This window comes from Hyperolius riggenbachi, chromosome 2 (genome assembly GCF_040937935.1).
Source record: "Hyperolius riggenbachi isolate aHypRig1 chromosome 2, aHypRig1.pri, whole genome shotgun sequence".
Taxonomy (NCBI): domain Eukaryota; kingdom Metazoa; phylum Chordata; class Amphibia; order Anura; family Hyperoliidae; genus Hyperolius; species Hyperolius riggenbachi.
The window spans coordinates 450453068-450468926 of record NC_090647.1 but is presented as its reverse complement, the minus strand read 5'-3'; the positions used below and the strand labels follow the sequence as shown (position 1 = coordinate 450468926).

Sequence of the window (15859 nt, the reverse complement as noted above, 5' to 3'; positions counted from 1 at the left end):
CTTCTTCCGCTCAAACATTTCCTTCACGGACACCTGACTGCTGCTGTGGGCAGAGGAGCAGGAACCGCTCAAGGGCAGAGGCAGAGTGGAGGAGGGTGCCTGTGAAGGTGCAAGGGAGAAAGCGGCAGAAGCAGATGATGCACCTGAAGGAGGAAGAGGAGAAGGAGGGTGACTTTTCTTTTGTGTGCTGCTGCTGCTTTTGCTCAGGTGGCCATCCCATTGCTGTTTGTGCCTTTTCTCCAGGTGCCTTCGTAAGGCACTTGTCCCTACGTGAGTGTTGGCCTTTCCACGGCTCAATTTTTGTTGGCAGAGCGAACAGATGGCTTTGGTCCGATCTGAGGCACACACATTAAAAAATTTCCACACCGCTGAGCCACCCTGGGATGTGGGCACTATGGGGACCTCAGCAGCTGATGCTGAAGGGCAAGTTGGCTGGCTGTACATAGGTGGCGATACATGGTGCCGGACTCTGCCACCAGCTGTTTCTGACGAAGAGCTGCCCCAGCTTCTTTCAGCAACTTCTCTCCTCCTACTACTCTCTGACTCCCCCTCTGAACTGTCCCCCTCTTCATCTCCTCTATTGGGAACATACAGAGGATCCCTATTACCGTCATCATCGTAGTCATCCTGCCCAGCTTCGCTTGCCTCAGACAAATCCAAACTTGCACCATCAGTAGGTCCTTCATCCTCCTGACACGTTACATCCATAGTGTTGCCGCGTAACTCAGACATATTAGCTGGTGAAAATTCATCTGGCTGTAACAACAATGGCTGTGCATCAGTGATTTCAACACTAAATAATTCTTGCGAAGTGTCAAATGCAGCGGAAGTGGTGCTAGTAGTAGCGCTGGTGGCTGAGCAAGATGAGGTGTTCTGTGTCGCTAAATACTCAACCACGTCCTGACAATCTTGGGAGGTGATGGGACGTGCCTTCTTCCGAGCACTGTACTGTGGGCCAGGTCCACACGAAATTACATTTACACGACCTCGCGCAGACCTGCCGGGTGGCCTTCCTCTGCCTCTGCCACTACCTCTTCCTCTTCCTCTACCTGTTTTGTCCATATCGGGTATGCACGGAGTGGTATATCACACTGCGTGCACTCACGTAGGTAGGTGGGTTCACTTAACTGCACAAGTATGCGCACTGATGCGGTGGGTTCACTGAACAGTACAGGTATACAGTGGCAGGTTCACTGAACACAACAGGTATGCAGTGGCGGGTTCACTGAACAGGTATACAGTGGCGGGTCCACTGAACAGAACAGGTATACAGTGGCGGGTTCACAGAACAGGTATGCAGTGGCAGGATCACTGAACACAATAGGTATGCAGTGGCGTGTTCACTAAACAGATATACAGTGGCGGGTCCACTGAACAGAACAGGTATACAGTGGCGGGTCCACTGAACAGAACAGGTATACAGTGGCGGGTCCACTGAACAGAACAGGTATACAGTGGCGGGTTCACAGAACAGGTATGCAGTGGCAGGATCACTGAACACAATAGGTATGCAGTGGCGTGTTCACTAAACAGGTATACAGTGGCGGGTCCACTGAACAGAACAGGTATACAGTGGCGGGTCCACTGAACAGAACAGGTATGCATTGGCAGGATCACTGAACACAATAGGTATGCAGTGGCGGGTTCACTGAACAGGTATACAGTGGCGGGTCCACTGAACAGAACAGGTATACAGTGGCGGGTTCACAGAACAGGTATGCAGTGGCAGGTTCACTGAACACAACAGGTATGCAGTGGTGGGTTCACTGAACAGGTATACAGTGGCGGGTCCACTGAACAGAACAGGTATACAGTGGCGGGTCCACTGAACAGAACAGGTATACAGTGGCGGGTCCACTGAACAGAACAGGTATACAGTGGCGGGTTCACAGAACAGGTATGCAGTGGCAGGTTCACTGAACACAACAGGTATGCAGTGGCGGGTTCACTGAACAGGTATACAGTGGCGGGTCCACTGAACAGAACAGGTATACAGTGGCGGGTCCACTGAACAGAACAGGTATACAGTGGCGGGTCCACTGAACAGAACAGGTATACAGTGGCGGGTTCACAGAACAGGTATGCAGTGGCAGGATCACTGAACACAATAGGTATGCAGTGGCGTGTTCACTAAACAGGTATACAGTGGCGGGTCCACTGAACAGAACAGGTATACAGTGGCGGGTCCACTGAACAGAACAGGTATACAGTGGCGGGTCCACTGAACAGAACAGGTATACAGTGGCGGGTTCACAGAACAGGTATACAGTGGCGGGTCCACTGAACAGAACAGGTATACAGTGGCGGGTTCACAGAACAGGTATGCAGTGGCAGGATCACTGAACACAATAGGTATGCAGTGGCGTGTTCACTAAACAGGTATACAGTGGCGGGTCCACTGAACAGAACAGGTATACAGTGGCGGGTTCACTGAACAGGTATACAGTGGCGGGTCCACTGAACAGAACAGGTATACAGTGGCGGGTTCACAGAACAGGTATGCAGTGGCAGGTTCACTGAACACAACAGGTATGCAGTGGCGGGTTCACTGAACAGGTATACAGTGGCGGGTCCACTGAACAGAACAGGTATACAGTGGCGGGTCCACTGAACAGAACAGGTATACAGTGGCGGGTCCACTGAACAGAACAGGTATACAGTGGCGGGTTCACAGAACAGGTATACAGTGGCGGGTCCACTGAACAGAACAGGTATACAGTGGCGGGTTCACAGAACAGGTATGCAGTGGCAGGATCACTGAACAGGTATGCAGTGGCAGGATCACTGAACAGGTATGGAGTGGCAGGATCACAGTACAGGTATGCAGTGGGCTGAGGGCTCACTGAACAGAACAGGTATGCAGTGGCAGGATCACTGAACAGGTATGGAGTGGCAGGATCACAGTACAGGTATGCAGTGGGCTGAGGGCTCACTGAACAGAACAGGTATGCAGTGGCAGGATCACTGAACAGGTATGCAGTGGCAGGATCACAGTACAGGTATGCAGTGGGCTGAGGGCTCACTGAACAGAACAGGTATGCAGCCAGGAAGAAGTTAAGCCTAACTAATCTTTCCCTATATGAGAGACTGCAGCAGCTCGCCCTACTCTCACTAATGCAGGCACACGAGTGGCCGTAATGGCCGCCGCTGCCTGCCTTATATAAGGGGGGGGTGGGGCTCCAGGGGCTAGTGTAGCCTAATTGGCTACACTGGGCCTGCTGACTGTGATGTAGAGGGTCAAATTTGACCCTCAGTGCATTATGGGGCGAACCGAACTTCTTCCGCAAAAGGTTCGCGTGCGGTACCCGCACGCGAACCACCTACGTTCGCGCGAACCACGTTCGCCGGCGAACCGTTCGGCCCAACTCTATCTGTGATCCGCTGTCCACATGGAATGCTTTTTCATGGCCTCTGTGAGCTCCCCACCTCTATGCTTCCATGTGTGACCTGGCTGGCAGTGAGGATACAAGGAGAAAGGGAGGAGGATGGACTGTGCCAGCTGGAGACGGAGGAGATGGAAGACTGGGAGCATGCGGGCATTCACACTTTTGGGAGACACCTATGTCATTTCTCGTCAAAAAATGACTTGCTGGTTGAATAAAAGTAACTTGTCAAAATTTGCCAGGGGTATGAATAATTATGGGCAGCACTGTATGTGACATTCATATTGCCGATTTAGGCGTAATATATTGGAATAACGCCAGGCGTGCTGTGTGTTCCAGAACAAAGTCCACATTTACAGTTGCAATGAAGCATACTTTTCATGTACTGTATGCTTCACATCACATGTGTAGTGCACAATGCTAATTTCCCCTTCATTGCAGTCCTGTTTTTACAGGATGTGCAGTGCAACACGCCAGTGTGAAACTAGCCTAAATCATGCATGGAATATTTGTGATTCTAAACTGCATCTGACACTTTCTTCAGACACTGAGACTCTGTTTCCGCCTGCTTCCGCCTCACATGCGACCAGCAGGAATGGATAGTATAAAGTCTGATGACTCGCAGTGATGTGGCTGGAGCCTGGGGCAGATGCGCCCCCCCATAGGCTATATGGGGGAAAGCATCAGTCTGGCCCACAATGGTCCCGGACAGCGTAAGTGCGGTCAGCTTACTGCAACGGATCCCGCTGATCCGCTCCAGTGGGATAAGTATGAATGGCTTGTATTCATAAAATAGGAGCCGTCCACTCTCCGCTTTGCAGTGAGTGGAGAACGGACAAAAAAAAGTCAGTTCTCCGCTCTAGAGAGAACAAAGGTTAAGGGCTAGTTCACACTCGGTGCTTGGAGCGCCGCTAGCCCGCGCTCAGCTCCGCAATCTTAACTAACATCTCGCAATTCTGCCACGATTTGCGCTTGTGATTCCCGTTCAATAGAACGAGAATCACAAAGCAATTGCATCCAAAACGCTGCATGCAGCGCATTTGCGATTAATCGAAACTTATGCGCAAACGCTGCAGTGTGAATGTATCCATAGGGATACATTGTAGCAGCGCTTTGCTGATCATTGGCTATCAGCAAAGCGCTGAAGAATTGCCCGAGTGTGAACCAGCCCGGCTTTACCTGGTTTATCTTTTGGCAATTAAGATGTTTACACTAGAGGCACAGATTGCTCAGCAAGCTCATGGTGAACCAGAACTCCTAGGAGTGTGGAAGGGGCTAAAAAAAAGATAAAAACACCCTCTTACTTAAATTACTATGCAAACCAGGAATTTGCCTTCCTAAAGTGAATGGGAACTGCATTTTAAAAAAAATGAAGCAAATACTTACCTAAGGTGCTCTCTATCCTGTGCTGGCTCCCCCTGTTTCAATCCCCCACCGAAAGGGTATTTGGAAGTCTTTGGGAGCCGTGTCCTCCCAAAGACGAGCGGCTCCATACTGCACAGGCGTGAGCGTGCAAGAGAGTGTGCTTGCGCAGGTGCAGTACAGGGCCGCCCTTCTTCAGGAGCACTCGGGCTCCCTGAAGACTTCCTTCGGCCGGGTAAAGCAGTATTTGACTAAATTAGTCAAATACTGCTACCGGGCGAGCCAGCACCGGAACGAGAGGGGAACAGGAGAGGAGCGGGAAGGCTCTATAGGACCCAGTGCCTTCCCTCTCCTTGGGTAAGTATCTGTCTCATTTTTTTAAATGCGGTTCCCATTCACTTTAAAAAAAACAAGATATTTGTGATTATTCAGGTTGGAGCATTCCAGCAGTTCTGGAGGCGTGTTTAGCTTTCAGGGACATTGCATGTGGGAGATCTCAGGGATACATTGTGGGAGACCTCAGATACTCACTCCAACTTAAATAATCGCAAATACCTTCTGTTTTAAGAAGGCAAATTTCTGTTTTACACTAGAGGGTCACAGAAAGTTCAAGCAGTGTTGCAGCACTGTAAGCGTTCATAGCTCTTCATTACATAAGCTGACAGTGAAAAAGCGGATATCTATTAAAAACAGCATGATGTAAACAAAACATGCATGGAGTTGTCTTCATAATGGGAACTCAATCTAGTGTGTAAAAGTGTTTAAGGTACACTTTACATGCGAGTACATTAACACTTAAAAGGGATTCTTAAGCCTGCACAAAAATAAATAAATCCTTACTCACCTGGGGCTTCTACCAGGCCTCCCGTGCCCTCGCAGTCACTCTCTGAAACTCCTGTCCCCTGTCGCCAGCTAATTGCGATTTCAGCCGGCAGGCTCACTGCTCCTTCTTTACATTCCTGTCTGCAATAGCGCTATTGTGGAAGGGAATGCGAAGAAGACTACGTGCTAGGCTTGTTGGCGAATCAGGGGGTGGGGGCAGGAGGATCCAAGAGTGACTGCGAGGGCACAGGAGGCCTGGTAGAAGCCCCAGGTGAGTAAAAATGTTTTTTTTGTTTGGCTTAAGTGCCCCTTTAAAATGCATATAAATTCTCTGAATTAATGAATAGTCAAGACTAGCATACAATAGTTTAACCAGTGAATAATAATAATTACGCTGGAAAAGGAGATCAGAAGATGCCACATATTATGCCGAGTGGCATTGTTATGCATTCCTAGTATTGAGTTGCTTTGTTAGATTGATACTGATTCAGCTCCCCATAAAGATGGGTAACATACAGTATATTATTATTATTATTATTATTAAGTATTTATATACGGTAGCGCCGACCTCTTCCGCAGCGTTGTACAGAGTATATTGTCTTGTCCTATAACATATATCTGCCCCAGCACATGTAACTGGTGACAGCTGTCCCTTGTGTACCGCATGTGGGCTTCTGTATGTGAAGCAAATACAACTCCTCACCTGTGTAATGGCCCCAATGATCTTCCTGGTTTCTTGGAAGAGAGTTTCTCCTGACCAAGTTGGGTTTAGGCGGCGTAGCTCAGTGGCGATCCGGTTATGTTCTCTCACAAAGATGGTGTGAAACGCAGTCAGTCCAGGCTGCTCACTGACTCGCCCGTCCCCTAAAGAATATTACATAGGATGGGGGTTCATGACTGTGTTACATGTTATCACATACTTGTACTGCTACAGTGCCGTGAATTAGATAAAATAGCACATATACTATACACATTATACTGAGGAAACCACTTCCTGCAATAACTGTAAGAAAATCTCACATTAATTAAACTCTCAAATAAAGTTTACCACAGGTTAGAATAGAAATACACAAAACGAGAGAGACTGAGATTGGGAGAAAGGGAGATATAGCCTGAGGGAAGGAAAAAGTAAGACAGAAAGTGAGAGAGAGAGAAGGAGAGGGAGTAAAAGTTCTGAATGAGGGTTAGGAGATTTGTTGGCGCTAGTCTAGTTTTGGACACCCAGCAGGAAAATTCACAAGGAACAGATCTCCAATCACAGTACCCTCTAAAGTACAAAGTGTTGTGAATGGCCGAATAGTGTGGGCTAATTTACTACAACCTATCTGAAAACTAACATTTTGAGAGGGTACCATCCACCCAATCACATTAGTGTAATTTCCCTCTGAGGTTTCCTGATGGATTCCCTAAGTTAGACTAGGGTCTATTTGTGTTACATATATCTGGGCTATTGGGTGTTACTTGGCATATTCCTGTATACTGTAATTCTTCTTATTTTAGTTATTTATTTGCTAAATGTATGCATTATATTAGCAGATGCCATCTGAACCAATCCAAAACCTATAAGCAAATGTTCATGTCCCACATGATGGACCAGTGTTTCTCCACGTTATTACAGCATGTACCCTTTTATGAATTATATAGTTTTACACTTGTTTTCACTAGTTTTCCACTTTTCTCTGTTGTGGGCAACACCATCTGGGCTACCCCTCCACATAAATATACTTGTTAGGAATGCTCCATAATTGTGTATGAATGGCGTAGGCAGCACGGAGGTAAGCAACTGGGCACTTGGAGTTTAGCAATTATGTAGCAGAACCCCACCTCAGTTATAGCTTAGTGTTAGGCATAGGTGGGAGGTGTTAGTGTTTGGTGTAGGTGGGGGGGGGGGAAGAGAAAGGTTAGTGTTAAGAGTACATAGTGGTACATTACCAATATTCTACTATTGGCATTACCCGGCACCCAAATTTCCTGAAGTCTTTTTAGGTTGTACGCAGCATAAGTATGATGGCCAAAAGAAACCAGAAACTATTTTTAAATCCAGAAATGAATACCATTTAACCTTTGCACCTACAATATAGAAGTGACTGTTTTTCGTAACAGGAAGATCTCTTGTAACCTCCATCAGTTACTTACAGGGTGCAAGCCTTTTAGACTATGCCTAACTAGTTGCGGACCCGATGGCTCTGGCTGCTTTAACCACTTCAGGACTCAGCCTTTACCCCCCCCCCCCCTCCCCTTAAGGACCAGCGCTCATTACTAAGATCTGTGCTGGGTGGGCTTTACAGCCCCCAGCACAGATCAAATACCAGGCAGAGCGACCAGATCGCCCCCCTTTTTTCCCCACTAGGGGGATGATGTGCTTGGGGGGGGGGGTCTGATCGCTCATGCATGCGTGTGGGTGGTGGGGGGGGGGGGGCACCTCAAAGCCCCCTCCACCGCAGGATTCCCCCTCTCCCTCTTCTCCCTCCCTGTCCCGGAGATCGGAGGCTGCACAGGAACGGATCTGTCCTGTGCAGCCTCTAACAGGCTCCTGCCTGTCATGTGACAGCGATCCCCGGCCGCTGATTGGCCGGGGATTGCTGATCTAGTACAACGCTGCTACTGTTAGCAGCGTTGTAAAAATGTAAACAAAGCGGATTATTTCCAATTGTGTTTACATTTATCCTGCGAGCTGCGATCGGCAGCCCGCAGGCTATTCACGGAGCCCCCCGCCGTGAATTGCTCGCGCGAGCGGCTGTTTCCTGATTAATTAGCCTGCAGCCGGAGACGCAGATGTGCATCGCTGGTCCTGCAGCTGCCACTTTGCCGACGCGCATTATGAGTGCGCGGTCAGCAAGTGGTTAAGACCATAGCCATCAGTGCCCTTTTATGAGCAGTGATTGCTGTGATCGGCTCACAGCAATCACAGGGTCAGGAGCCAATAAAATTGGCTCTTGACCAATACACAGAAGCTCTGCTGTCAGCGTGACTGCAGAGTGAGTGGGTGCAGTGACGCAGAGAGCGGTGGTAACTGCCACAGCGGGCGGTGTGCACAGCAGGATGATTGAAATCTACTCCCTGCTAGGAATAATAGGACATAAACAGAGTGTAAATTCATCAAGGTCTGCAAGAGGTTAATATACACAGAAGCTGGTTATACAGTGGGTTGCAAAAGTATTTGGCCCCCTTGAAGTTTTCCACATTTTGTCACATTACTGCCACAAACATGAATCAATTTTATTGGAATTCCACATGAAAGACCACAAAGTGGTGTACACGTGAGAAGTGGAACGAAAATCATACATGATTCCAAACATTTTTTACAAATCAATAATTGCAAAGTGGGGTGTGCGTAATTATTCAGCCCCCTTTGGTCTGAGTGCAGTCAGTTGCCCATAGACATTGCCTGATGAGTGCTAATTACTAAATAGAGTGCACCTGTGTGTAATCTAATGTCAGTACAAATACAGCTGCTCTGTGATGACCTCAGAGGTTGTCTAAGAGAATATTGGGAGCAACAACACCATGAAGTCCAAAGAACACACCAGACAGGTCAGGGATAAAGTTATTGAGAAATTTAAAGCAGGCTTAGGCTACAAAAAGATTTCCAAAGCCTTGAACATCCCACGGAGCACTGTTTAAACGATCATTCAGAAATGGACGGAGCATGGCACAACTGTAAACCTACCAAGACAAGGTCGTACACCTAAACTCACAGGCCAAACTAGGAGAGCGCATATCAGAAATGCAGTCAAGAGGCCCATGGTGACTCTGGACGAACTTCAGAGATCTACAGCTCAGGTGGGGGAATCTGTCCATAGGACAACTATTAGTCATGCACTGCACAAAATTGGCCATTTGCAGTTTGCCACAAGCGATGTGGGGGACACAGCAAACATGTGGAAGAAGGTGCTCTGGTCAGATGAGACCAAAACAGAACTTTTTGGCCAAAATGCAAAACGCTATGTGTGGCAGAAAACTAACACTGCACATCACTCTGAACACACCATCCCCACAGTGAAATATGGTGGTGGCAGTATCATGCTCTGGGGGTGCTTCTCTTCAGCGGGGACATGCAAGCTGGTCAGAGTTGATGGGAAGATGGATGGAGCGAAATACAGGGCAATCTTGGAAGAAAACCTCTTGGAGTCTGCAAAAGACTTGAGACCGGGGCGGAGGTTCACCTTTCAGCAGGACAACGACCCTAAATATAAAGTCAGGGCAAGAATGGAATAGTTTAAAACAAAACATATCCATGTGTTAGAATGGCCCAGTCAAAGTCCAGATCTAAAACCAATCGAAAATCTGAGGCAAGATCTGAAAACTGCTGTTCACAAACGCTGTCCATCTTATCTGACTGAACTGGAGCTGTTTTGAAAAGAAGAATGGGCAAGGATTGCAGTCTCTAGATGTGCAAAGCTGGTAGACATACCCTAAAAGACTGGCAGCTGTAATTGCAGCAAAAGGTGGTTCTACAAAGTATTAATTCAGTCAGGGGGGCTGAATAATTACGCACACCCCACTTTGCAGTTATTTATTTGTAAAAAATGTTTGGAATCATGTATGATTTTCGATCCACTTCTCGTACACCACTTTGTACTGGTCTTTCACGTGGAATTCCAATAAAATTTATTCATGTTTGTGGCAGTAATGTGAAAAAATGTGGAAAACTTCAAGGGGGCTGAATACTTTTGCAAGCCACTGTAGATTACAATATGCTAACTTTCTTGCAGTTATAAAAGACTCCAAGATATTAGTAATCATTTGCATTTAGCAAACATTGCCTCATGTTTTATTCTATTACACCAGGCTTGTACTTGCACTCTGATAGTTTGATCATCTCTCTCTGCACAACTAGAAGAGCATTTTGCTTACCTGCCAAGAAACATGGTAGGCCTGAGGTCCTGTTAGTCTGACGACAGAAATCCTCTTCGAAACTGGCTGTGCTGAAGGGTAGGTATGCCAGCCCATTGTCATTAAACCTGTCATTTACAGCCATTAGGCCAAGCTGGTTGTTCCTGTTGCGAAGTCTGTTTGCCAGGTCATTGGTGCTGCCATAGACTTGACTGGCATCAACGTATGAAGTTAGGACATTCATTTGTTCCCGTACAGGGGACCCGGGCACTTGAGCCGGGGAAGATCGGAAGAGAGGAATGCAGTCAGTGCGGTTTCTTATTCGAGGGTCATTTGGAGGGATCTGTGCAATTTAGGGACATATACAGTAGATTTGTTAGATATTTTCTTTCATTATTATTTTAAATTACTTACCGTATATTTATTTCCATTAGGAAATTAAGATATATTAAAGAGAATCTGAAGCCCAAATATAAAAAAAACAAACAAAAAAAACATCAACAGATACTTACCTAAGAAAATGGAAGGCTCTGGGGTCCTATGGAACCTTCTGTTCCTGTCCTCATCCCCTCGTTGCCTGCAGGCTCCTCCGTTTAAATCTCCCACCGCAGGAGGCTTCGGAAGTCTTTGGGAGCCCGTGTGCTTCCGAAGACGGGCGACTCCGTACTGCATACATGCGAGCATTCAAGAGTGGGCGCTCGCTTGTTCGCAGTTTGGAGTGGCCGTCTTCGGGAGCCCGAGTGCTCCTGAAGACTTTTGAAACCCACTCACAGCGGAAGAGAGCAGTCTCTGATCGATCGGTGGGAGACTGCTAACAGGGGAGCCAGCACAAGAACGACGGGATTAGGAGAGGAACGGGAGGGCTCTATAGGACCCAGAGCCTTCCCTCTCCTTAGGTAAGTATTTGTTTTGGGTTTTTTTTTCATTTTCATTTCAGACTCCCTTTAATATTTCATAGTTACCACATGCAGCCAGAGAACTACTACTATAGCAAGGATGTTGGATAATGGGCAAGGGATATATGCAAATAATTTGGTGAAATATGTTAGGCACAGAGCTATATGACTTTGTTATTTGGACTAATTAATCTATTTCCTGTTTTTTTTTTTCATTCAGAAAACTGAACAAGAACAGTGCACACCACACACTGGAATCAATATCTGATAAATTTTGATAGATGATGTGCTTTTAATCAAACTGTTCAGGAAGTTTGTCATTTCCAATTGATTTGATAAAATAATCTACTGTATTGTTTTATCAAACACCATAATCGGTCAGTGTATGGCCACCTTAAGATAAATAAATAGCTAGTGCAAGCATCCATGGCTTCTCTTTTGAGATGATAAAGTCAATTGATATAATGAAATGGAGGAGTTGGTTTGTTATGGAAAGGAGGCGACCATGTTCTGCACCTGCACATATCACGACAACAGTGCTATATTGCCAGTCCAGAAACCTTGTTTATCTTTGCTGTTTTATTATTGTACAGTTAAAGTTCTGTAGAATAGATGATCTACTTTTTCAATAGGGCTGGTTCAGAGAGGCGCCTAAATCAGCAGCCCGCAGCTGCCCGGGGTCAAATGCTTTTGTGCTAGTGAGCAGAAAAACATTTGGCAACTTTACTCTACGCCTCCTGACATTTAATCCAGTGGAAAAACTACAATTCATAGGGTCCCCCGCAAAGTTTCCACCCCTCCCTTGCCTCCTTCGACGGCCTTGGGGCCCATCTTCCAGGGGTCATGAAACAAGTACGGCCACCATGATCTTCACATCCATGACAAGTGTAGCCATAAAAAACACCTGATCTGAAATATAGTTCCCTGTATCAGAGTAGTGTGGTAGGGTGTTGGCACCCTGTAGGAAAATACACAGGAGACAAAAACGGGAGCCCAATAGTGTAGTATGTCAAGCGTGAAAAATAAACTTAAGTACCGTAAGTAATTTACTACTCACAAAGGAGGGTTGCAAGGGGCAACCGACCACAGGAAGCAGGTGGAGATCAACAAACCCGACTCCACTCGGGGTGGTCCTCACAGGACCTGGATGCGGTCGCTCTCTCCAAGAAAAAGGGGACAGGTGTCTACCATGGTGTGGATCACGTGTGTTCTGTCCCCACACCTCAGACAGTATATGTACGGGGGTGTACTTTAGCAGATAAAGGGAAAAGAGGCACCCTGGTTGTATAAAAGCTTCTAAAAACAGTTTAAAATCGAAAAGGGAAACAAGGTAGTTTACCTCAATGACGAAGCACAGGCAACGCGTTTCGCGGGTCTGAGCCAGCTTCATCAGGTCAATAACTGCCAAATGATGAAAATCAATGTAGCATAGGGAGCCTTCCTCGTTTCCCTTTTTGACTTTAAACTGTTTTTAGAAGTTTTTATACAACCAGGGCGCCTCTTTTCCCTTTATCTGCCCCTGTATCAGAGGAAAGCAAGGTTAGTAGTTGGGGCCACTCACAGCTCTGGCCCTCCCTGAGATAGTAGCAGGGGCTGTTCTCCTCTGGTTACACCCCTGGCTTGATTTGTATCTGCATTGCATTTTTGACAACTGCAATGGGACAGGAAGGCTCTACGGTTACTGATCCTGGGTGTTACAGGTTGCGTCCAGGTAAAAACAAGATGACAGGAAACTACAGAATCAGGCGTGGTATTTGCACAATCTATGATAAACAAGGGTACCAAACGCTGTGTATTAATTTTAAAAGACAGTGCATGAGAGATAAGCACCGTGGCCGTCGTTTAACACAGTCTATGTGAACTGGCCCTTAAAAGAAAGAACAATATTTAACGTTGGAGTTGATCAACAAAGTGTATCTATTTTCCACCTTATGGATAACATAAACAACATAAAATAAGTTGCTTAACTTTGAGAACACTTTTTTTTCCCCATATTTTCAATACTTATTTGCTGATTGAGTACTGAAAATATGTTAAAGAGAATCTGTACTCTAAAATTCTTACAATAAAAAGCATAACATTCTATTTATTATGTTCACATGGGCCTCTCTGTGCTGTTTCTGCCACTCCCTGCTGTGATCCTGGCTTGTAATTAGCAGTTTTAGGCAGTGTTTACAAACAAAAGACATGGCTGCTAACCAGAGTGTGATAGGCTGAGAGGAGCTCCAGTCTGTGACTCACACAGAGCCTGCAGGGGCGTAGAGAGGGTGTGTATAGCTTTTATCCTATCACAAGCAGACCAGCACATTCCTGCCTGAGTGCCTGAGCCCAACAAAGCTGTCAGAGGAAAGAAGATTATATAACAAAGATAATACAGCCACTGTGCAACTAGGAAAGGCTGCAGTATGACAGACCACATTAGAACAGGTATAGGAACTTATAGGATAGAAGAAATAAGGCTGACAATTTTGTTACAGAGTCTCTTTAAAAAGATAAGGTGATAAACAGGTGAGATAATTCATACAAAAGGTATTGTGAATGACCCCTAAGCATGTCTACACAGCTTACATGGTAGTTCTGACATGCTGTCCACTTACTATATCTTCTAATAGAATAAAAGTAAGTTACCCGCAGAGGGAAGCATGGCAGCTCGCGGGCACAACTGTGGTCACAATCGATGCCTGTGAGGAAGGTGGCTCTTGAGGGAGTTTCTGGTGCCAGATCAAGATCATGATCAATCCATTGGCCCCACTGCATGAACATGAGGGACCTCTGCCTGTCCAGAGTTTGCTGACTTTGCGGAAAGCGAATAATCTCATTGGATACAGCTCGTGCCTGCAGAATTCCACAAATAGGAAACATTAAATAGGTGATAGATGGTTAACATTCAGCAGAGTGAACATGTTGCATAAATATTTCCAGAGCAGATAAATGAGTGAACAGTTAATACAGCACAAAATGTAAAATGTTGGCAGCAAAGCAGGTAATTTGGGCACCCCATAGAGCGCAAGATTAATTGTTGCTATGTTTGTGCCCAAGCAGTAATTTGAGAACCACCAGCGCCTGATAGTTATCGTAATTAGTTATTTGTATTTTGCTTCTATTGTCCCTCAACTTATCGTAAATGTTAAGACTCCTAAGCTATTACTACCTGAAATATTAATTTAGATTCTATGGCCTTAATTCACTAAACTGCACTGCTAAAGTAGAGCAGCCTAATGTGAGGGAGTTCTTTCAAGATGATCCAGCACAGCGCTTTTATCTGAAATCACTTTATTGGATCATTAAAACATGTACAAAAAAAGCTGCATAGTGGCTACGGTCCACCATTTCGGACCATCACAGTCCTTGTTCACGCCACACAGCCAGATGAGCAAATACAAGCACTCTCTTTATATAGCCAAAGCCACAGCATGGCAACCAATCAGAGGACAGTATGCAAATGACCGGACCTGATGGAAGACTGCAGGGTTTGTCCACACAGGGTACTACCCATCCATCCTATTGGTCAGAAATTCAAAAATTCATGATGTCATTGCAACAACACAGGTGAATCTGCTGCACGCCAATCCCCAGCATCACTTGAGGTGTATGAGACCGCACGTCTCATACACCTTTTTTGGTTAATGTGAGGGAACACTTGTTAAAATGAAGAGCAGCCGCTTTGCATGCCTTTCATAGCACCGCACATTGATACGCCTTCCTTAGTTACACGCGTTGCTTACATAGTAATGCGCATAACTTTATATGCGGGTGGTCCTGTGAAGTATCGCGACCGCGATAGTTACATGTAGCTATGTTAATTAACTGTAGTGTAGATTTCAATTAAGTAGCGGCTGCTAGTGAAGTATTGCTGTCGTGATACTTCACAGGACCACCACCCGCATTTAAGCCTAAGGAAGGTATGCTTCTTGCAAAGCAATGAGCGCTGCGATGTAAGGCGTGTACAGCGGCCGGTCCTCCTTTTAATGAGCGCTCCTTCATGGTAAGCTGGGCTGCTTTAGCAGCGCAGCTTAATGAATCAAAGCCTATGTTTTTTGTGTCTTCAAGACTATAATATATGCATTTTTTCCAAGTGAAAAATATACTCACCAGAGGGAGAACAAAGCCATTGACTGGTCGATTTTCTGTCCAACCTAGCGGTAAGGATCTCCCGTCTTCATACTGGGCTCTTAGCAATCGTGTATAGGGTCTGTTGGAAACACCAAAATCGGGGAATCGTCTGGAAAACAAAGAATCGGGGTTAGCAGCCTGTAAATTACATTGTATTCTCATTTACTGGACTAGCACAGAAGTGCTTATTTCCAGTGGCATCACTAGCATTAAACGTGTTAGCAGTGGTGCCCCGATACTAAGAGGAGCTAGTTGTTTGAGGGACAGTTTGTCAAGTGTGTTTGGGGAGGAAACGCTGCCTACTTATGCTGATTGGAGCCAACAGTTACGGTAAGTAAGGCTTAAAAATAGGACAAATGGCAGTGACACGGGTATTAAGATTGTAAAAATTATAAGATTGGACAAACCATCTATGTATGTACAAGGGTTAAGTAATACATGTTAAGA

The 15859-nt window shown here is 46.0% G+C and overlaps 1 protein-coding gene across 1 annotated transcript in view; it reads right to left on the bottom strand.

The window, feature by feature from the left end:
* LOC137544686 (myeloperoxidase-like) overlaps nt 1–15859 on the bottom strand; it is a 44033-nt gene that overhangs the window by 13408 nt on the left and 14766 nt on the right. The window contains exons 5-8 of the mRNA XM_068265781.1: nt 15392–15521; nt 13928–14134; nt 10425–10746; nt 6271–6431 (exon numbers count right to left, since the gene is read on the bottom strand). Coding sequence (XP_068121882.1) covers nt 6271–6431; nt 10425–10746; nt 13928–14134; nt 15392–15521 — 820 coding nt within the window. The remainder of the gene's footprint in view (nt 1–6270; nt 6432–10424; nt 10747–13927; nt 14135–15391; nt 15522–15859) is intronic.